Source organism: Brachycentrus maculatus, unplaced genomic scaffold (assembly GCF_059751285.1).
Source record: "Brachycentrus maculatus isolate JH-2025_06_01 unplaced genomic scaffold, ASM5975128v1 h1tg000015l, whole genome shotgun sequence".
In the NCBI taxonomy this organism is placed as follows: Eukaryota; Metazoa; Arthropoda; class Insecta; order Trichoptera; family Brachycentridae; genus Brachycentrus; species Brachycentrus maculatus.
The window spans coordinates 23,553-46,481 of NW_028280769.1; the positions used below are offsets into that span (position 1 = coordinate 23,553).

General features: G+C 32.1%; 1 protein-coding gene across 1 annotated transcript in view; it reads left to right on the plus strand.

Annotated features, from left to right (window-relative positions):
- Positions 1–1,505: 1,505 nt before the first annotated feature.
- The window catches only part of LOC148313305 (orexin receptor type 2-like), a gene marked incomplete at its 5' end in the record, with an annotated part of 56,066 nt that continues 34,642 nt past the window's right edge, over positions 1,506–22,929 (plus strand). The window contains 3 exons of the mRNA XM_088264509.1: positions 1,506–1,659; positions 2,218–2,359; positions 16,192–16,310. Of these exons, the coding sequence (XP_088120635.1) occupies positions 1,506–1,659; positions 2,218–2,359; positions 16,192–16,310 (415 nt within the window). The remainder of the gene's footprint in view (positions 1,660–2,217; positions 2,360–16,191; positions 16,311–22,929) is intronic.

Genomic DNA, 22,929 nt, shown 5'->3' on the forward strand with positions numbered 1-22,929 from the left:
CCCAGCATTCACTCTCCTTTCTATGTCTTTGGTTAAGTATGATTTCAAATATTTGAAAGTGGTCATTTGAGGTTTTCAAAGAGTGGTATTGTCTTCTCTCTGCATATCTTCACAGGGAAGCGGAATGATAGGTAGCTAGTAAGTTAGTAAAATGCATATTTATACACGTTTGATGTGTACATGAATAAAAGTTTTTTTTGCCAATCATCAAATAGAAAATAATCACTCACTTGATAAAAATAAAGGTCTTAATATTTTACACATATGCAATAGAGGATTTAAATTAGATTATTTAGAAATATTAGAAAGTAAAAAGGCAATTAATAATTGTTTACAACTAATAAACACACAAGTAAATGATTTTTCTAAATATGTTTCCAATCACTCATCATCCCTGATCCCTTTTGACCGTGATTGCCAATCAACACAAAAAAATAAAGCCACTTGAGATCTATCCAAGCTCCTTTGACTAACCGTCAAATATATTGAATTTTGTTTAGTAGATAGTGTTTTAGTATCGATCAGTCTTGATTAAGAAGCGGTTAGCTTCGAAACCGGTAGACATTATAATTAAGTTATAATAAAATATTTACAGTGATTTAAAAACAAAGTTACATTTAACTCATAAAAGTTTATTTCTAACTGTAATGAACATCTATTTTGCGTAACCATTAAGAATTCCAGAAGTGAACATGTTTTTCAACATTATCCGTTGATCGTTGCTTCTCGTTGGTAGGGACAAGGTGGAGAGAGAATTAATTTAATTCCAGGTGTAATTATTTTATTGTAAAACCTTTCAACTGTCAATTGTTATTGTAACTTTTGTATCCTCTTCTTCTTCTTCTTCTTCTTATTATTATAGGCCTTGCGGCCTGTTTTTAAGAGGGATTAGCCTCCTACGACGTCGATTCCCAGCTATCGGCCCATCTCTTTGGTGGTCTGCCCTGGAGTCGTCTACCATGCGGTTGGCCGTACAATGCGATGTGGGGGAGTCTGGATGGTTCCATTCTCCTCACATGCGCATACCATTGTCTTCTTCGTTGCCTTCCCCACCTAACGACATCTTCGATCTCGCATATTTCCCTGATCTTGGCATTTCTCAATCTATCTCGAAGACTCTTGCCTGTTATGCTTCTCAGAGTCTTCATTTCTGACACTCAACGCAACGGTGTCTACTCTACTTTCGATTCCATACGTCATGATGGGTCGGACACAAGTTTTGTATATCTTGATCTTGCTGCCGATCTTCATCTCAGGGTTTTTCCATATAGCATTTTTCAGGCATCCTGAGATGGCTGCAGCTTATATAAAGTAATTAAAGAAAATATATTGTATTAACATGTAAGTATTTCGGCTCAACACAGGCTATGCCTAAATAAATGTTGTAAATAATTTTTCTCTTTAAAAACATTTTTAAAAACGTTTTGTATAAGAAACAAATCTTTCATCGGAATTCCAAATTTCTTGCTGGTATTTCTTGTTGAATCATCACTTTCATCTCTTTGTTTCAGTCTGTATCTGTCACTGTGTCAGTTCTGACACTGACGTTCATCTCGGTGGACCGCTGGTATGCGATCTGCTTTCCTCTGAAGTTCAAATCCACGACGGGGCGTGCCAAAACCGCCATCATTGTGATCTGGCTTCTATCGCTTGGCTTCAGTGAGTATTACAACTATTTTTATTAAAAATCAACTATTTTTTATGGTGCATAGGGCACATCGTCATATAAATGCAGTGTTATCTTGATCTGTTGGGTAATATATCCCAAATAAAACAAGGTTTTGTTGGATTGAATTCCACATTTATTTATGCATATCTTAATACGTGACGCGTTTCATCTTCTTAGGACATTATCAAACACAAACATTCATTTCTAAATTGTTCAACAACCAAATAGTATGTGCAAATCCTTGTTCGTAAATCTGGGTTTCTTAACTTTTTCATATTATCGGTATCTCAACTCAACATGAAATATATATAGTTCCTCTTTACACGGAAGAAGATGGAAGTCTGATCAACCCAGGGCTTACAACCTAGCATCTGGCTGAAAAAATCATGCGGAATGCATCTAAACACGCGTCACAATGGATTTTAAGAAAAAGTTTTATTTAGTATAAACTTGATTTAAAAATGAATAGATATTACCACTAAGTGACTGCCAAATCAATAAATGAAAAAATATTTAATTTTCTAATTAAAAAATGATATTTCTTGCAGATATTCCGGAGTTCGTGGTGCTGCAGATGAAGAAAAGCTCCGCTGTCAGATTCGACCTCGACTACTTCACTCAGTGTGCTCCGACGTGGTCCACTGAGAGTGATCTTACGTGGCACATTATCAAGGCTGTCATCCTATACACGTGAGTCCTATATCACTCTACATAAGATTACAGCTTGTACATGTGTGTCACAGGAAAACAATTTTTAGGCAGAGTTGACTCTCAACATGTTGAGTATGTCGAAATATGTACTTGTTCTCAAATCTGGATTTACTAAACTCAGTTTAGTTATTTTTGACATTTACTTATTTGGGTTAGCAAAAGCAGCATATATAAAACAAAACATTTAAAGAATAAACATTAAATACAGCCAATTTAACCACAGAAACATAAAAAGATTAGTACAAAACATTTAGTGTAGATCTAGCGAATGAACGCGTATCTATGAGGGAGAAAATGTGCATGTGTGAAGTGTGTAAGAGAGTGTGTGTGAGTGTGTGTTATGTTAAATCTAGTGGAGACGTACATAAGATCGATTAAAGATCCTCATAGGAGAATATGCTCACATTCCACTTTTCAACACAAATTTGCAGCAATTGTCATTTTCAACTTGGTTAGAATATGGAAGATTTACATATTTTTATCAATATATCATACCTCCATATTCTACGTTCTATAAAAAGGACATTGGTACTACAGTATATTGACGAGTCACCAGTCCGGCTTCTCCTGAGACGTTTTACGTGGTTTCCTCCCAGAATTGATCAAATGCTGAGAAGTTTCTGATTGGCTCACACTAGACCATCCTCCTATTCCAAACACAGATTTCGTTTGAATCTTTTTTAGTTATAAAAAACTTTAATCTACAAAATGGTTTGTAAGTCTTGTAGATAATAAACTAGGTAAATTTTTAATGCATCTTTAAAAAAATGGTTTATTCTAAATCTTCTTGATTTCTCTCCAATATAACTGCAGGTAGTTAGTTTTGGTAAGGTTAGGTTAAGCAAAAGTGAACTTTTAGTAACTTGTGAATTAAGAATTAACTTTCCTTACGTGAAGTCAACTCTGACTAGGAAATGTTGATTAAAATTTATCTCTTTTGTCCACTTTTAATCATGTTTTTTGAAAATACAAGTTAAAATCGACTTTACTTAGGGGATGAATCTACTTTTCCTGTAGTATATAAATATGATTTTTTTGTTTTACTTAGAGAATGCGCCATTTGATTTTTTGCCATGCTAAAATATAACAATTTAAGTTGAAAAATGAAACACGTTGATAAGACCATTTTTTAATTTATCAATTTAAACGCGACCACATAGTTCCGAGATCTTTCGATGTTATTCACTATTTGTTTATATTCAATGTATTTAATATATTTGCATATAAAGAGCAGTGATATAATCTTCCAGCAGATCAAAGCAAACTTTGATAGTTACGCAAAAACATTATGCGATAAAATTAATCGTCTTGGAACTGGCAGCCGTTGCCTATTCAAAGTTTACTTGTTTATTCAAGTAAAAACTGTTATATCTTATAACGGATAATTGACTGCAGTTAAAAGCTTTCTTTAAACCAGCTTTAACGTTTGTAGACATCCGTTCGGTAACTTGGAATCGTTAAGGAAAGGTGTTTAACAAGGCATTAAAATGCTTTCCGAACACTCCTCAATTCCGAGCGAGTCAAGGATTGGCTCAGTGTAAACAGAGCTGATGTAATTTCGCCAAAATTTTGATAGGCACACCTGCGATCAAACTTCAAACAGCAGCTGTTCTTCTCTATTTATAAGGATGCTCTGATGTGTTTTCACGTAAATTTAACATGTCGTGATTTTGCGACATTATACAGGGTGTCCCATAATCCAACGTATTCCTTTTAAAGGGTGTAAGGCCATCTTATGGCTTATGAAAATATCATCTCAGTAAAAGTGCCTTAGATTCCGAGATATTTTCAAATTTATGAATTTTCTGAAAATCTACCCCTGAGATCAGTTTTTTGAGTGCCACTCCTTCAAATTTTCATATTTTAGGATTCTAATTGATCTTTCACAATGAAACACAATATTATTTAATTTAACATAAACACTTTTCACTTTACTAAATCAAAGCAATTGTTTACAACGGAACTCCTATTAAATTAAATAATTATAAAATCAGCTAATTCGCATTCAAAAAGCAATATCATTTTTTCTAATGTAAAAGATAGTAAATGTTTACAACATTTTATGATAGTTAAACTTTTTACAATAACATGCCAGGTTAGCGTCATATTTTTTTTCAGGGTGAAGAGTCAAAGTTAACTAAAGATTTATTTTAAAATCATTGACCAAGCATTAATATTTTATTTTCCGCCAAGGCAAGCCAGTATTGACAATATTAATTTTCATGTATTTTTTTAAAAAAATAAAATACAACTTAGTAGACTCAAAAAATCTGTGTTAACTTAGTAGACTGAAAAAATCAATAAATAATTACTTTGAGTTTAAATAATAAAAATATATATTTTTTAAATTAACCACTAGAATGAGTTTTATTTATTTATACGACTAGTTTCGAAAAGTTACAGATGTTTTCATCTTCTGGTACAAATTAAAACTGAAAAGTGAATAAACCACTTTAAATTCATTAAAGTGGTATATTCAAGTGTTTAATTAAAAAAAAATAACATGTCGTTCCACAAAGTTTATGTTGAATCAATAAATAATTAAAAATTATTTTTCAGTGATCTTATCAACAGTTTTATATATTTTCATCTGTGGTCTTAAAGCATACAAATGGGTCTTTGATTTTATATTATGGACATTTCTATCAACACGATTATTTTTTATTATGACCTTTTCACTTTTCGTCATACTTACCCCAAACGATCGCAATCACTCCCTTTCATTTTTTCCCCAATGATCTATTACTGGCATTTTTTCTTAGACCTTTTTCAGACTGACGAATGAATTTAATGGAAGAATCTTCATCGCATGTTTTATAAATAGGTTTCAATCGATCAAATCAATTGGTTTCCAATAATAGATAATGAACATTGAAGGCTTTGATTCCCAATCCCTTTTATACAGGAGTATAAAATAAAAGACGTATTTTAAGGGGATATTCGCAAACGAAGAATTCATTCCACCGGAAACCACCGGAGAAGTCACACGGCTCACTCCGTTCAACAACGTCATATATCAAAAATCGCCAATTTTCAGTTGTGCATGTTTTCGCAATGCCCAAAAAATGTACTTTATCCCAGCAAAAAATATCCCAGCATATTTTACCTTAATATTTACCCACTACAGGGCAGAAAGTGCTGTTTTTGCATTTTGAAGAAAAGCTATTGTTTAATTATTTGTTTAAATATACTTAATATTTTATTTTTCAAATGGAGAAAAAACCTTCAGAATTTTTTTAAAAAATAAATTGAAAGTAGTTCTCATAATTGAAAGTTGTATCTGAAAACATCAAATTTGAAATGAAAACAAGGTATTTCGTTAAGCAAAATATTTGGTTAACGAAATATATACTGGCAAATTTCACATATTTTCTGCTATCGAAATAAAACAAATTTTTAATGTTTCTATATTTAGACTACGTACTTATGTTTTTTGTATGAAAAAGAACAAAAAACCATCATTCCCACACTGTTAACCTGTCCGGGAGTATGGCCGTACATGTACGGCCATACCAAACTTTTCTCAAAAGAGTATGGACGTACATGTACGGCCGATACAAAATATGATTTATGACACGATTTATATCAAAACATGTTAAAAACATGATTTATCGATATTTCGATAATTTTGATATAAACCTTGTTTACTGGTGTAAACATCTTTGTTTATTCAAGAAAATATGTTGCTTATAGCATAGACTATAATATAAAATTGTAAAAGTAAAAAAAAAAACAAAAACAAATTCATTCCTCAGATACAGTTTTGTCCGGAAAAACTCACACCCGGACAGGTTAACTAGTTTTTCAGCAAATTTGTTAAAATTGCTATTTGCAAAACACGAGCCAATCATTATATTTCATGAATTTATATTTGATACTTCTAATAGATTTTCTAATTGGAATTTATCTTCGATATCCCTTAACGCGAATAACGACAGAATCGAAAACATTAAACAACTAAATATAAAGTATTTCTGATATCTGTTAAAAGTACACGGTGAAGAAAAAGTAACTTACTGAAAATAAAAATTATATATTTTTTATATCTCTTCAAACACCCTATGCAATTATTTTTGACATCTCATCAAAGATAAAGAAGAATATGGAAGTCTGGGCATTTACGGGGCTGACGACCGTCATAGGCTGGTTTAAGTGATCACTTTACACACGTGTAACATTCATCAATTCTACCCATTATTGACAACCACATCACTCAAATTCTTGGAAGTTCTATATATATATATATATATATATATATATATATATATATATATATATATATATATATATATATATATATATATATATATGAACCAATTTAGAAACCTTGTTCTTGAATCACTAGAATTTCACTAGAGACATCTATTGGTGAGGTGTAAAGAAGCTTTTTATTATATTTCTTCCATTTTCTTCTTCATCTTTGATGAGGTGTCAAAAATAATATGAAAATAACTCCTGTAATTGGAGACAATCCAGATTTTGTGAACAAGTATTTGGACACACTCAAAATGTTGTACCCTATGCAATGTTTTAAAATGATGCTGAATGCATCAAAACACGTGTCAGAATATTTTTTTATAAGCAGTGGGGTAAAATTAAAAACTTTTTGAGTGTGTCCAAATACTTGTTACGGAGCTTTAATTTATACTTTTGACATCTCAACATAGACGAAGAGGAATATGAAAGTCTGTGCATTTACAGGGGTTATGACCTGTCATAGGCTGGTGAGATTTTTTCTTTAATGTCTCTGCTTAATAAATGATTTCCTCATTCCAAAATAGATGGCTATTGTATATTTACATTTACTGGGTCACGAGATTGATCACTTTATCTAGGAGTTACGAAAATTTGAGTACTGTGGTTGTCTATTGTGGGTGGAATGGTGAATGTGATCACTTAACCAGATTATGACTGTTCGAAAGCCCTTCAAATTCCGAGACTTCCATATTCTTCTTCATCTATGTTGAAATGTCAAAATATATTTTATTTTTAATGTCGTATATTTTTTTCCCTTTTTGGTTCGTTCTTTTCCACTTCTCATCAAAATCTAATAGAGCATATGGACATATCAATATAATGTTGAAAGTCTCTTTTTGTAGGCATGGTTATTCAGCTGATATCTGAAGTCAGCCCTTAATAATAATCTTAGCACAAATATTTGTCAAAATTTAAAGTATATTCAGTGTTAAAATTTTTTAAATCTTATCAGGGCTATTTTTTTTTTAAGTCTAGTAATCATAAAACCCAAAACACATATAAAAAGCCAAGCTAATGGTTCACAACGGCGTGCTGGTACCAACACTAATGTATGGAAATGAAACATGGAACTTGCAAAGGAAGGATGAAAGCAGAGTGAACGCTGTTGAAATGCGCTCCCTCAGACGAATGTGTTTAAAATCATTGTATGACAGAATTAAAAACGAAGATATAAGAAAAAAATTGTAAGGCTGAGCAAGGAATAATTGAAAAGATTAGGAAGAGTTCTTTAAGGTGGTATGGACATGTGAAGCTAATGGATAACGAGAGAATGACTAAAAAATATATGTGGTGAATTTGGTCGGGAAAACAGAACGAGGACGGCCGAAAAAGATTTGGCACTATCAGAGCAATCAGAACCTAAAATCTGGTGGTGTCAAAAGTCTGCATAATCGGAGGGCATGTATGACTAGATGTATGGATGTAGAGGAGGCGAGGAATGTATGTCAGGACAGAAGAGTGTGGCGTTCCATCCTTTCTGCCTACCCCTGCGGAGAAACGGCGTTATGGTAGTAGTAGCAGCAGTAGTAGTAGTAAGTATTGCAGTATTTTGTTAAATTTAAAAAAATATATATGGTATACATATTTAATCATTTCTCAAACGCCTTTAGGAAACACCCTGTTCAACGGAGAATATAGGAATGAATTCAATTCTCATTAAACAGCGTGAGATTAACGAATTTGAAATAATATTTTGTCGGTATTACCAAGAAATAATAGAGACCCTCTCATTTTATATTTATCAAAATGGATATACTCGTAGTGAATTTGAAATCGAATTCTGAAGGCAAAAAACTATGAAAAACATTAATGTTTTTAATTGTACCCACATATAAAAATTTCATTTTATACTTTTCTCATAGGCTTTTGCCAGTGGTCGTTAAAATAATTAGATCCAAATATTCACAGTACAACGATTGAGATTTTTTTGAGAACTTAATTTATTAAACGCAAACCCATATAGATTCTAGTAAAAGATGGTAATTAATGTCTGAGACGTTACTGCGACATCAAGCGCCCTTGAGGTATTATTTTACGAAAATGGCGCTTTGTAAGTTATCCAAATTTATTATTTTTATTACTTACTATCTATCATTAGCTTGTCAGGAGCTTGGTCCACTCCATTTTTCTCTATGCTGCTGAAACATGGACCATAAAAGCAGCAGAAAGGAGAAAAATTGATGCCTTCGAATTGTGGTGTTGGAGGCGCATGCTCCGAATTCCATGGACAGCTAGACGCACCAATGAGTCCATTCGCCAGGAACTACGCTTGGATGGCTTGTCTCTGGCCAATATCTGTACCCGACGGATTTTCCAGTTCTTTGGACACGTTGCGCGTGGCAACGAGGATAGTCTGGAACGACTAGTTGTGATCGGTAGCCTGGAGGGAAAGAGAGGGAGAGGAAGATTCCCACACGATGGACCGATCAAATTTACGCAGCAGCAGGCACCTCAGTGGTTGGAGCGCTACGTGCAGCGCAGTCAAGGGATAACTGGAGAAGAGTCATTGCTTCTGCAAGGGTCACAACCCTCAGCAATGAGGAATAAGACGGAGAAGAATTATTAGAATCCTAACTGTCCATCAAACATTATCCCTTAGCAACATCTATACCTCCTTCCCTAAACTCCATTTTTCCTTAGCCTTCCTTATTATCATCAATTTGTTATTTTCATAAATATTTATAAAATAAAAAAGTGTGATTAAAATGTAATTTTGTTCCAAAATCACTTTAAATATCTTTTTATAACTTAATTATAATGTCTACCGGTTTCGAAGATAAAGAAGCGGTTATCTTTGAAACCGGTAGACATTATAATTAAGTTATAATAAGATATTTATAGTGATTTTAAAACAAAATTACATTTTAATTATAAAATGGGAAATCACACAGTAAGTGCTTCAATTATAAATTATAAATAAAAATGTTTTTGATAAATTAATACAACAGTTATTTGTAACGTCCGCCTCCATAGTGTAATGGTCAGCATGCTGGGCTACCATTCTGGAGGTCCCGGGTTCGATTCCCAGGGAGCGGGTCAAATAAATATAAGAGATTTTTTCTCTTTAATATTTATTCAATGTTTACCCTGGACTGGTACCTGAGATGGAGAGCTGATCACCTTTCCTTTTGTTAACGATCAAGATAACACTGCGTTTATACGATGCAGTGCCCTATGCACCATTGGGGTGCGAATAAGGGTTGGAAGTTATTTGTTATTTACGTTTTTTTTAAGTTCAAGTATAATCTACCCTCTGATCGCAAACAGCTATATAAGGTATCAAATGTTTTGACCAACATCACTGGTATGTTTTTGATTAGTTCTTCTTCGTGAGCCCTCTATCTTTCACTGCTGGATATAGGCCTCTTTGCCTTCTTTCCATTTCATCCAGTCGATTGCTGCTTGCAGCCAGTTTCCCCACAGCGACCATGTCGTTGGACCATCTCTTTTGGGGTCTTTCGACATCTCTTTTGCTCTCCCAAGGTCTCCATAGTAAAATTCTTGGGGTCCATCTTATGGGATCCTGTCTTGCAATATGTCCTGCCCATCGCCTTTTGAGTTTTGCTACGCGATCCATGATAACCTCCACTTTAGTTCTTTTCCTGTAATATATATTAACGTATATTTGTATATATATATATATATATATATATATATATATATATATATATATATATATATGTAATAAAATAACTAGGTACCTACCTATACATTTTATTAAGTACCTACAAATAGTACCTACATAAAACAGTTCTACCAACAGATGTCGCATGCGTCACTCAAAAGAAAACAAAAGACTTCCGATAATATTATTAACTGTCAGAATCATATAGATATAAAAATTATTGTAAAGATTAATTAAGAATAAACTTTTATTGTCGTTTCTTTAATTAAAAAGCAACACATTGTTTATTTTATTATTATACACCCACTTTACATATTATTTACACTTAATTTTCAAAAGGAAAATATTACCACGTTATAAAACGACAATTTTGTTAATCAAAAATAAAGAAACAAAATAAAAATAAAAATGGATACTGCTCCTCAAACATTACAAAACTTACTAGAAAAATTAATACAAAATGCTCAGGTAAGCAAACATCAAAATTCAAAAGATATTTCAGAGAAGTTCATCATTGAAAAATTTACAAGCAAAAATCCTAATGCAAACCAGTGGATGGATATTTTTGAAAAAGAATGTATACGTTTTGAGGTGACAACGGATGAGAAAAAAATTGAAATACTAAGATTGTTTATGGATAAAAGTTGTGAAGATTGGTACAGTTCGATGATGATAAAATTTTCCATGAACTCAGAATGGATAGTATGGAAAAACAACTTTTGTAAAACATTTACAAACAAGGGATGGAACCATGTAATGTTTGCATTATCTTTTAAATATAACGACGGTTCCTTGTTAGACTATGCCATAAGGAAGGAAAAACTTTTGTTGGAGATGAGAAGAACGATCGACATGGGTACCTTAGTAGATCTTATTGTGGCTGGTTTACCAGAATTTATAATTAATAAGATTGATAGAGAAAAATTAGAAGATACAGTCGATTTATTCAATGAAGTAAAAAAACACGAAAACATTGTAAATAAAAAAAGGTTTTCGGATCAAAGAAGATATGGAAATCTAAGAACTAGTGGTAAAATTAAAGATAAAAGTCCATGTAAGATTTGTGAAAAATTAAATAAGGGAACTCGATATCACCCTGAAGTAACGTGCTGGTTTAGAACAAAGGAGGATGATAAGTTTAATAATAAAAATACTATCAGACATGTAAACAATTCAGTTATAGAAGCTAAGTTAAACGAAACCGATCAAAAAAACGAATAGTAACACCATTAATAAATGTCAAACTATTACTAAATGATCAAATTGAAATATTTGGAATTTACGATTCAGGTTCAAATGTTTCTCTAATAAATTCTAAGTTATTAAAACTAAAAGGAAAAGGAAACAATATGAATGAAGCAGATTTAGTAACAATTAATGGTGTTAAAAAGACAAACGGTTTGACGACTTTGAAAATAAAAATATTTGAATTGGAAAAAAACGTTGATGTATATATTATTGATGAAGAAAATTTCAAATATGATTTTTTGATAGGATTAGATATGATAAAAAATTTTAAACTAATCCAAAATGAAGACTTAAAAATAACACAAAGACAATGCTTGAAAAATGAAAATAAAAAGAAAGTAGAAAAAATTTCTACAAAATATAAAATTAAAAATAGTGAATTTAAAAATACAGAAAATAACAACAGCAAGGAATGCAAAATAAATTATAATGAACATGTAAAAGAAGAAGATTTTGAAATAAAAATAAATCATTTAAATCAATTTCAAAAATCTAAAATAAATGAACTGATTTGCAAATATAAATCCGTTTTTGCAAAAGACAAATATGATATCGGCACTGTTAGTGGATACGAAGCGAGGATAGACTTACTAGTAGACAGATATTGCAGTAAGAGGCCTTACAGATGTACTGTAGAAGATAAAAAAGAGATAGAAAAACAAATTGCAAAATTACTGGATAATAAGCTAATAGAAGAATCCTACAGTCCATTTGCTGCACCTGTTACATTGGCATTTAAAAAAGAGGAAAACAAAAATCCAGACTGTGTTTAGATTTCAGAGACTTGAATAAAATAGTAGTGCCTCAAGCTCAACCATTTCCTTTAATTGAAGACCTAATGATAAAGACCAGGAATTGCAAATTTTTTTCAACACTAGATATAAACTCAGCGTTTTGGTCTATTCCTTTACAAATCGAAGACAGAAAAAAGACGGGATTTGTTACACAAGAAGGACATTTCCAATGGACTTGCCTACCATTTGGATTGAAGACCTCACCAGCAATTTTTCAAAGGATACTAGGTAACATATTAAGAAAGTATAAACTTACTGATTTCACCGTTAATTACATAGATGATATTCTTATATTTTCTAAAACTTTTGCTGAGCACATTAAACATCTAACACAGTTGCTGGAAGCGATCGAAACGGAAGGTTTCAGGTTAAAATTTACAAAATGCGCATTTGCGTCAGACTTGGTAAAATATCTAGGTCATATAATTCAAAATAATTCAATAAAACCAGTAAAGGATAATTTGATTTCAATAAAGAATTTTCCTGTTCCAAAAACGATAAAAAATGTAAGACAATTTCTGGGGAAAATAAACTTTTACCATGAATACATACCAAAGAGTGCAATAATACTAGATCCATTGCATAACTTACTAAGGAAAAATCAAAAATTTATTTGGTGTGATAAATGCCAAAAAGCATTTGAAATAACAAAAAGCATGCTTTGCTCACAGCCCGTTCTAGAAATTTTTGATCAGGATTTACCAATCAACATTTATACCGATGCTTCTTTAGAAGGTGTTGGGGCCATTTTGAAACAAAAGCAGCCCGATGGTAGAGAAAAACCAGTGGCATACTTTTCAAAAAAACTAAATGAAGCCCAGAAGAAAAAAAAAGCAATATATTTAGAATGTTTAGCAATTAAGGAAGCAGTAAGATACTGGCAATACTGGTTAATAGGTAAATCATTTACGGTTTATTCAGATCACAAACCTTTGGAAAATATGAATCTGAAATCTAGGACCGATGAAGAGTTAGGTGATTTAACATATTATTTATCGCAATATGAATTTGAAATAAAATATAATCCAGGAAAGAAGAATTTAGAAGCAGATTGTCTAAGCAGGAATCCAGTATTAGAATCGAGTGAAAATGCAGATGAACAATTAAAAGTTGTAAATTTGGTTAAATTAGAAGATATTTTAAGAGATCAGAATAAAAATGAAAGAATTCAACAGAAAAAAAACAAATGGATTGAAAAAAACAATGTCTATTTTAAAAAGGTCAAGAAAAAAGAAAAAATAATTCTTTCAGAACCGTTTAGCATCGAAATCATAAAAGACATACATGAAAACCTATGCCATATTGGAATTGGACAAATGCAAAAGACTATTAGTCCACATTACACAGCCAAAAATTTGACGAAAAACATAAAAACAATTTGTAGAAATTGTGAAATTTGTATTAAAAATAAATCAAGAGGACAAAAGAAATTTGGATTTATGTCTCATCTAGGCCCGGCCACAAAGCCTTTTGAAATAATATCTTTAGACACAATTGGAGGTTTAGGAGGTTCAAGATCAACAAAAAAATATCTACATCTCTTAGTGGATCACTTTACAAGATACGCATTTATTTTAACCTCGAAAACTCAGAATGCAAATGATTTTATAAAACTAGTCATGAAAATAACAGAAACCGAGGATATTGGTATGCTTCTCACCGATCAATACCCAGGAATAAACTCGAAAGAATTCAAGGAATTCTTAAATGACAAGCAGATCCCAATAATCTTCACTGCAGTAAATGCACCATTCTCAAATGGCCTAAATGAAAGGCTGAATCAAACATTGGTGAACAAAATCAGATGCAAAATAAATGAAAAAGGGAAAAAAAGAGCATGGACCACAATAGCTCAAGAATGTGTTAATAAATATAATAATACTAATCACTCAGTCACTGACTTTTCCCCAAGTTATCTTTTATATGGTACAGATGTAAATATTTTACCCAACGAATTAAAACAAGGAAAATCTAATAATGACTGGATTAGAGACAGGAAAATAGCGCTTGAAAATACAATAAAATCACATAATTACAATAAAACATTATTTGACAAAAATAGAATAGGCTGCGAATTCAACGTAGGAGACATGGTGTATGTGGAAAATGGAAACAAGCTAAACAGAAAAAAATTGGATGAACTAAATATTGGACCTTATAAAATTATTGAAAAAATTTCTAACTCAATATACAGAATTGATACAGGTCACAAAAAAATAAAATCAAACCTTTATCATATCACTAAACTTATACCAGTCCCTTCACTACAAGAAGATGATCCGGAGGACGAGTGAAAATTTTACTATGAATTTTCATCCCCAAGGGGGGAGATGTAATAAAATAACTAGGTACCTACCTATACATTTTATTAAGTACCTACAAATAGTACCTACATAAAACAGTTCTACCAACAGATGTCGCATGCGTCACTCAAAAGAAAACAAAAGACTTCCGATAATATTATTAACTGTCAGAATCATATAGATATAAAAATTATTGTAAAGATTAATTAAGAATAAACTTTTATTGTCGTTTCTTTAATTAAAAAGCAACACATTGTTTATTTTATTATTATACACCCACTTTACATATTATTTACACTTAATTTTCAAAAGGAAAATATTACCACGTTATATATATATATATATATATATATATATATATATCTCGTTAGTTGTATTTCGTATTCGATGCCAATGGTTATTTTTAATTTAGAAAGCTTTTTTTTAATAAATACGGCAAAATGGCGGCTGTTTCTATAATCGGTTGTTTTTGAGTGGCAGTTCTTTTACATCCAATGAATCATTGGCCAGCATCATTTTCTGAGAAAGGCCATAAAAAACACATCATAACATCCGTATTTTTTATTGAGTTAATGTTGTTTCTTACAGAGAAACCATGGTTGTCGAAAAAGTTTCATGGTTATCTTAAGACCTTTCTTTTTTTATATTCCCTTCTTCCAAATAAAGATACCATTGGTTTTTATTGGCGATTTGTCCTATGGGAGCTAATTTATCACCTCATTTTAAAAACTTTTTTTATGAATACACTTTTCAAACTCGATATTTTTGTTTCGTATAATCTTCAGTCTTTTTTATTACTTACTTAACTTAGTTGATATCTCATTAAGGAAGTACTCTCAAATATACAATTCAGCCAAACGCATTGTTCAGTATAAAAATAAAATTCTTGTATAAGACCACTTGAGTTAACTATCGCAAACTCGACTAGTTTAGAGAACTAGAAATGTTCTCTTTTAAATACAATATATTTCTGCCTATAGATGAAAACTCAAAAAGTGGTATTATCCAAAAGTTTTAATAATTAGTTTTATTATTGACGCCATTATATTATTGCATAAAGATAATTTCAAATAAGTAAATTTAACTTAACAAACTAACTTACCATCAAATCGCTTCCCGCAGAGGTAGGCAGAGGCAATAGAATGCCAAACTAATCAGTCTTTATTAATCAATCTTCGCTTCTTCCACATTCGGTTACATGAAAAATAAATTTAAAAAAAACACACATAGCACATATATCTTCTTATATTATGTTTAATTAAGCAATGCTTATGAATAAACAGTATTTTATCAAATGTCAAGAAGCACTCTAAGTGCCATGAGCAATGCTTAATATTGTGCGTGTATCTGTAACGTGCAACTGATGGCACTGCTATTGCATTATACACTCACACACTCACTCTCTCACACACACACACACACACACACACACACACACACACACACACGCACAAACACACAATAAATTTACAATCCGAAAATTCCCACTTTTTTCTTTTATGGCTAAAATATACTAATTTACTCTGTATCAAACCCAATATTTAAATTTACATTTTAAAAATAAAGGATATTTTTTCCAACCAGGTTGCCACTCCTGCTGATGACCATAGCATACTGCCAAATAGTCAGGGTCCTGTGGAAGTCCAACAACATCCCCGGCCACTGTGAATCACAGAAGTATACTTCCGCCAGCCCTCCGAAATGTGAGTACAGTCTTCATCATTATTTCATAAAATCAGTATTCAACTGACTCAGTAATTTACATTGCTCTCTTTGGCTAGGATGAACCCGCTTTAAATAGTGTCTTTTTTTAAAAGAATAACCCGCAAAGCCTCTTTTTAAGAGGCTCGTCTTCAGGTGGGATAGTAAGGATAGGGAAGGAAACGTGAAAAATACATCACAAACCAATTGAATTGAAAATAATTATTTCTTGAATTCATTTTGCAATTGGCAAAGTTTACATAAATTAACTCAAATAATCAACTGATGCAAGCGTTTAGTTTTTTATATTCCAAGCAATTCTGACAGAACTTTAAATATTTTGGGAATCAAATACATCGATAAACTTTCTACTGATACAAAAAAAAATTAAGACATTAAAATGAAAAAATAAAAGAAATGACGTAAGCACGTAAATCCAGAAAAAAAATACTTTTAATAAAAAAAATATCACCCACAAACATAAATAATAAATAAAAAGTGTAAGTCCGCAGCCAAGCACAAGAGATTTTTATTGAAGTCTCTTTATTGCAGAGAATAGCGTAACATTTTTTTTTATTTTAAGATTGTCAAATTAAAGAAAAATCTACAAAATTAATAAAAAAAATCTTTTAACCATATTAAATAATAAATAAATAAAAATCTTCGAAAATAAATATATAACTCTTACAACATTTTGAGTGTGTCCAAATACTTGTTCACAAAATCTGGATTATCTCCAATTACAGGAGTTATTTTCATATTATTTTTTGACATCTCATCAAAGATGAAGAAGAATATGGAAGTCTGGGCATTTACGGGACACAAGTATTTGGACACACTCAAAATGTAAATAAATTATCTGGTCAAATTATAAGCTTAAATAATAAAAATGAAAATGGTATTTTCTGGCGTTTCTCATGTGTGTGATTATAATCCAGGATTTGGACCTCACATACTAATATAAGAGTTTCTGCTTAGTAAAAAGCTTCTTTACATCTCACCAATAGATGTCTCTAGTGAAGTTCTAGTGATTCAAGAACAAGGTTTCTAAATTGGTTCATATATATAGAACTTCCAACAATTTGAGTAGTGCGGTTGTCAATAATGGGTAGAATTGGTGAATGTTACACTTGTGTAAAGTAATCACTTAAACCAGCCGATGACGGTCGTCAGCCCCGTAAATGCCCAGACTTCCATATTCTTCTTCATCTTTGATGAGATGTCAAAAAATAATATTTAACTCTTTATGTTATTCCACAAACTCAATACCAAATCAATAGACTCGTATAAAATTATTCATACATCTTCTGAATTCTCGTTATAATGGAATATTCATGTGAAAATAGAGACCACACGCTTTTTAAATCAATCGCAGTTTTGTTTTCCCGTATTATTCAAAATCAATACGCCGCAGGCGGATATCAATATTGCCATTAAGTGAGACGTCTTTTATCATATTAGATTGAATAAACGTTATATAAAAGTTCCAACAAGGCTTAACGTACGAAAATAAACGTATGTACAGTCGTGGAACATAATACACGCCCAAATTTAAAAAAATGGTTGTATTTACCAAGCAAAACTTAAAGTTAAAATAGTATTTTTACATTGAACGCTTTGAGTTCATTACTTTATCTGATACGATAACCTTAAACTTTTATATAAAGAACTAACTAAATAACTAACCGCTTTCCCGCAGAGGTAGGCAGAGAGAATAGAAAGCCACACTACTCTGTCTTTGAAAACATTCTTCGCCTCTTCCACGTTCACGCATCTCCTCATATTTACCCGCCGATTGTTACGACTCCTAACCTGACCACTTTCAAGTATTTGGCATACCTGATCGGGCGATGTTTTTCTCAGTCTTCCTCTGCTCCTTTTTCCAATTACATTCCCCTCATAAATTTGTTTTGTTCTTTCCCCACTCATGGATTCATTATACATGTCCAAACCATCTCAACACACCTTTCTTAATTTTATCGAAAATACTTGTCTCTGATTTGCATTCCTTCCTTATTTCACTTTTTGAGCATCTATCAACATATACAACATTTTATCGCACTATTCGCACATCTATCATCCATCGTCTTGTCGCACATTCTTCTGAGAGAACACGTTTCGACTGAATTCAGTCTACTTTCATCCTTCTTTTGCCGACTCCGTCATTAACTTCCATACATTAGGGTCGAAACCAGGACTCCGTTGTGTACTACCAGTTAAGCTTTAGCTTTCGCTGATAGGTTTTAAATACAAAGCAATTTTATTAATGAACTAACAGGAGAATATGAATTGTCTACCTCAGTAGTGATTTGTTTTATTTTTAAATTTCAATTGCATATATTATAAACACTGCTTATTTTATAAATCCACTTAGATCATTAAGTGGATTTTTGTTTCTTTTAGCTGAAAACAATGTTTTATTTTAATCTGTGTTGGGAACAGGATGGATAATCTAGTGTGGGCCAATCAGGAACTTGTCAGCATTTGCTCATTGCTGGGAGGAAACCACGTAAAACTCCTCAGAAGAAGCCTCGGATCCATATCAATTCATAAGAAACTCTCACGAAAAGTGGTTTCATATATGGTAACATTAGTGAAGGACATTGGTACCATAAACCAAGCTAGGATGCAAAATGCCGAATTCTCTTCTAGTGGAACGGAAGGCCTGTTGACGACAGTCAAACAGCAGGGATAATCTAATGTGGGCCAATCAGGAACTCATCAGCATTTGCTAATTGCTGGGAGTAATCGCGTTAAACTCCTCAAGAGAAGCCAGACTGTTGACTGTTGTCAACAGACCTTCCGTTCCACTAGAAGAGGATTCGGCATTTTGCATACTAGCTTGGTTTATGGTACCAATGTTCTTCACTAATGTTACCATATCGCTCACTCCTTTCAAGAACGTCATAAATCAAAAAAACTTGATTTTTCAGAAGAACGTTTTTAAAGTTTATAAATATAATACAATGTTTTCAAAATAAATATCTAGCCACTTATTGAACTTTTGACTGTGCAACATATCTTTTTAGGTAAAACCTGAAGGTTTTTTCTCCATTTGAAAAATATTAAGTATATTTCAAAAAATAATTGAACAATACCCTTTCCTTCAAAATGCAAAAACAACACTTTCTGCCTTGTAGCGGGTAAATATTAAGATAAAAATATGCCTATTTTGCTGGGATTTAGTACATTTTCTGGGCATTCCGAAAACACGCACAGCTGAAATTTGACGATTTTTGATTTATGACGTTCTTGAAAGGAGTGAGCGATATATGAAACCACTTTTCGTGAGAGTTTCTTATGAATTGATATGGATCCGATATCGGATAGATCCTCACCCAGGCTCCTGCAACGCTCCTCCAGCTGTTGTCTTTGAAAGGTGAAATGGCAACAGGTGAGGGACATCTTGAGGTGTCTCATCATCACACGTTCAGCTGTTGATTCTTACTTTATAACAGTGTAGTAACATCCTTAATACAAAAGAGTAAAATTTAGTAGGCTTTTGTTAGTCTATTCTACAGTTCGGGATTATTGGCTGGGGTGGTAATATTTTATTTTAAATTTATTTGCATTTCACAATATATTATAATAAATAATAATAATAAAACCCTTATCCGCACCCAAATGGTGCATAGGGCACTGCGTCATATAACGCAGTGTTATCTTGATCGTTTTTACACATGAAGGAAAGGTGATCAGCCCTCCGCTTCAGGTACCAGTCCAGGGTAATATTGAATAGATAATACAGTGGAATCTCTTATATTTATTTGAACCCCCCTGGGAATCGAACCCGGGACCTACAGAACGGTAGCCGAGCGTGCTCACCATTACACTCCGGAGGCAGACAAATTATAATTATTATAATTAAAAAAAAAATAAAAAATATTTATATATAGCCTGTGTGTGAGTATACATTTTATTTTTAGTTGTGATAGTGATTCTAACACAAAATAAACAATATATGAAAACGAAAAAAGTTAGCAAATATGTACTACAGTATTTGAGTTATACATTTAAAAGAATAAGGTATAATACTTACATCTGTTTTTTTTTTAAATAAACAATTTAAGCCAATTTTTAAATCAAAACAAACTTAAGTGATTAATTAATTTCCTCTGTGGAAGTCAGTTTTAGAACTTGAATATCTTCATTAGTTATGAATTCAATGATGTCATTTTGACCATGATTGTAGCTATGGATTGAATGAATTGTAGCTATGGATTGTAGCTAGCTATTTGAGTTGAGGATTTCTCACTGTTATCTTCTTGGAGGTTTTTTTATTTGCGTTACTAGAGATTCCAATTTGAAAGAAAAATACGAAATTAAAGATTGATTTAATGATATTAACATAAGACCATAAGTTTTTTTTGAGAAATTGTATGGATTCGTAGAGATTTATTTATACAAAGAAATACCCGAAAGAAAAATTAAATGCATATTTATTTTACACGCGAGTTAATATTTAATGTTATATGTAAGTTATATGCAATAATTAAAGAAAACACTTCGTTTTTTACCACTTGAGTTTTATTATAGACTACATGTTTCAGAAAAACATGTTATTATACAGACCTGAATGATGGAAGTTTAACTTCTGAAACATGTAGTCTATAATAAAACTCAAGTGGTGAAAAACTAAGTGTTTCTTTAATTATTGTAACATGTCTTACCACAAAGTTAATGCATAAACAATAAATAAAATTATATGCACATATAAATTAGTAATTCGTCCGTCTCCAAATATAACGGATAGCACGCTCATCTACCGTACTGGTGGTCCCGGGTTCGATTTCTAGGGTGGGGGATCAAATAAATAAATGATTTTTTACACTAATATTTATTTAATATTACTCTGGCCTGGTACCTACAGCGGAGCGCTGATCACCTTTCCTTCATGTGTTTACGATTAAAAAACTCTGTGTTTATATTATGCAGTGCCCTATGCACCATCGGGTGCGGATAAGGGTATATTACATTACCATTTATATTTAAAAAAAAAGATATATTTTTTTATTATTTACAAAAACACTTCAATTTCATTCTATTTTAGTCAGCCTAAGCGGCTCATTATTAGAAAAAGGTATCAAATTGTGTTCAGTAGGTTCAAACCGAGAAACTCTGGCTTAAGATACCGTGACACTAACCACGGGACCACAACCCGGGTTTGAAGAAGAAGAAGAAGCAGTTCTCGTATTTACACGTGTAGCTTCTCGCGCAATCGGTCACGTACTGAATTTGTATATTTGAGAGAACACCCTTAAGGGTAGTTTATTCTCAATTTTCTGAGGAAAATTTGATAACCCTGGGTTATACAAGTCACATAGTCGAATATTTATGACTATCTTGATGATCCGTGGCATTAAATTTGACCTTTAGGCCGTATCTTTCACAGGGGAAACGCGATAGTTAAACTTTTACGCCGTTTTATCATAGCCTCTAGCCGAACTCAGATCAGACGTAAAATTGAATGTCGTAATACTTGATGGTCCTAAACTGACAACCCAGGTTTGCGATTATCTCCTCTAAGATCTAATTTATTTATCATTGAGTTTTACAAAGATATCCGAGAATAACTCCCTATTTGTCGCATTTAACCAAGAATGAAATTTTTATTTTTTGACATCTCATCAAAGATGAAGAAGAATATGGAAGTCTGGGCATTTACGGGGTTGACGACCGTCATAGGCTGGTTTAAGTAATCACTTTACACACGTGTAACATTCACCAATTCTTACTATTATTGACATCCGCACTACTCAAATTGTTGGAAGTTTTCTTGGAAGATCACTTTACACACGTGTAACTTCATCTTTGATGAGATGTAAAAAAATAATATGAAAATAACTCCTGTTATTGGAGATTATCCAGATTTTGTGAACAAGTATTTGGACACACTCAAAATGTTGTAAATCATATATCCATGACTTCCAAAAGTTTAAGTAGCGTGGTTGTCAATCATGGGTACAATGGTGAATCGATCACTTAACTGCAATCCATATTGCATTAAGAAAGCTTTTATTTAACAGAGACCCTTTTAGACAGCCTTCAATATTCTTCTTCATAATATTTAAGATGTCAAAAATTATAAAATATAAAATAAAATAAAAGTGGAGAAACCCAGATTTGTGAAGAAAGATTTGAACACACTCAGAATATTGTTAAATATTAATATTTTGGATTGAATTTCCTTCGGAAAGATCTTCTTTAGTGATTCACTCTTGAAATTCAGTTCCCCTTTCAGCATTCCATTAAGAATGAACTCTACTTTAATTCAGGGTTGAAATTGATAAATGAAGGAACCCACCCCTAAAACCCTTAGTAATTGGACAAGACGTGATTTTAATGGACTTATTTCTTGAGTAATACAAAGTTGTAGTGCTGTATTTAACGTTTTTTGCTAATACAGACACTTCAAACCCCGTCAATACGAAACGTACGTCAGCATAGCGTCACATGAAGAGAGAACTAACTATCCTTAATGTCATACAAGATAATTTGGTTTTTATTTATTGATCAATAAAACCTCTCAAGTAGTAAGATATTAATGAAAATTTTGTGCGTAACATTTTAAATGTGTTCAAATACTTGTTAAAAAATCTGAATTTTCTCCAATTTATGTGT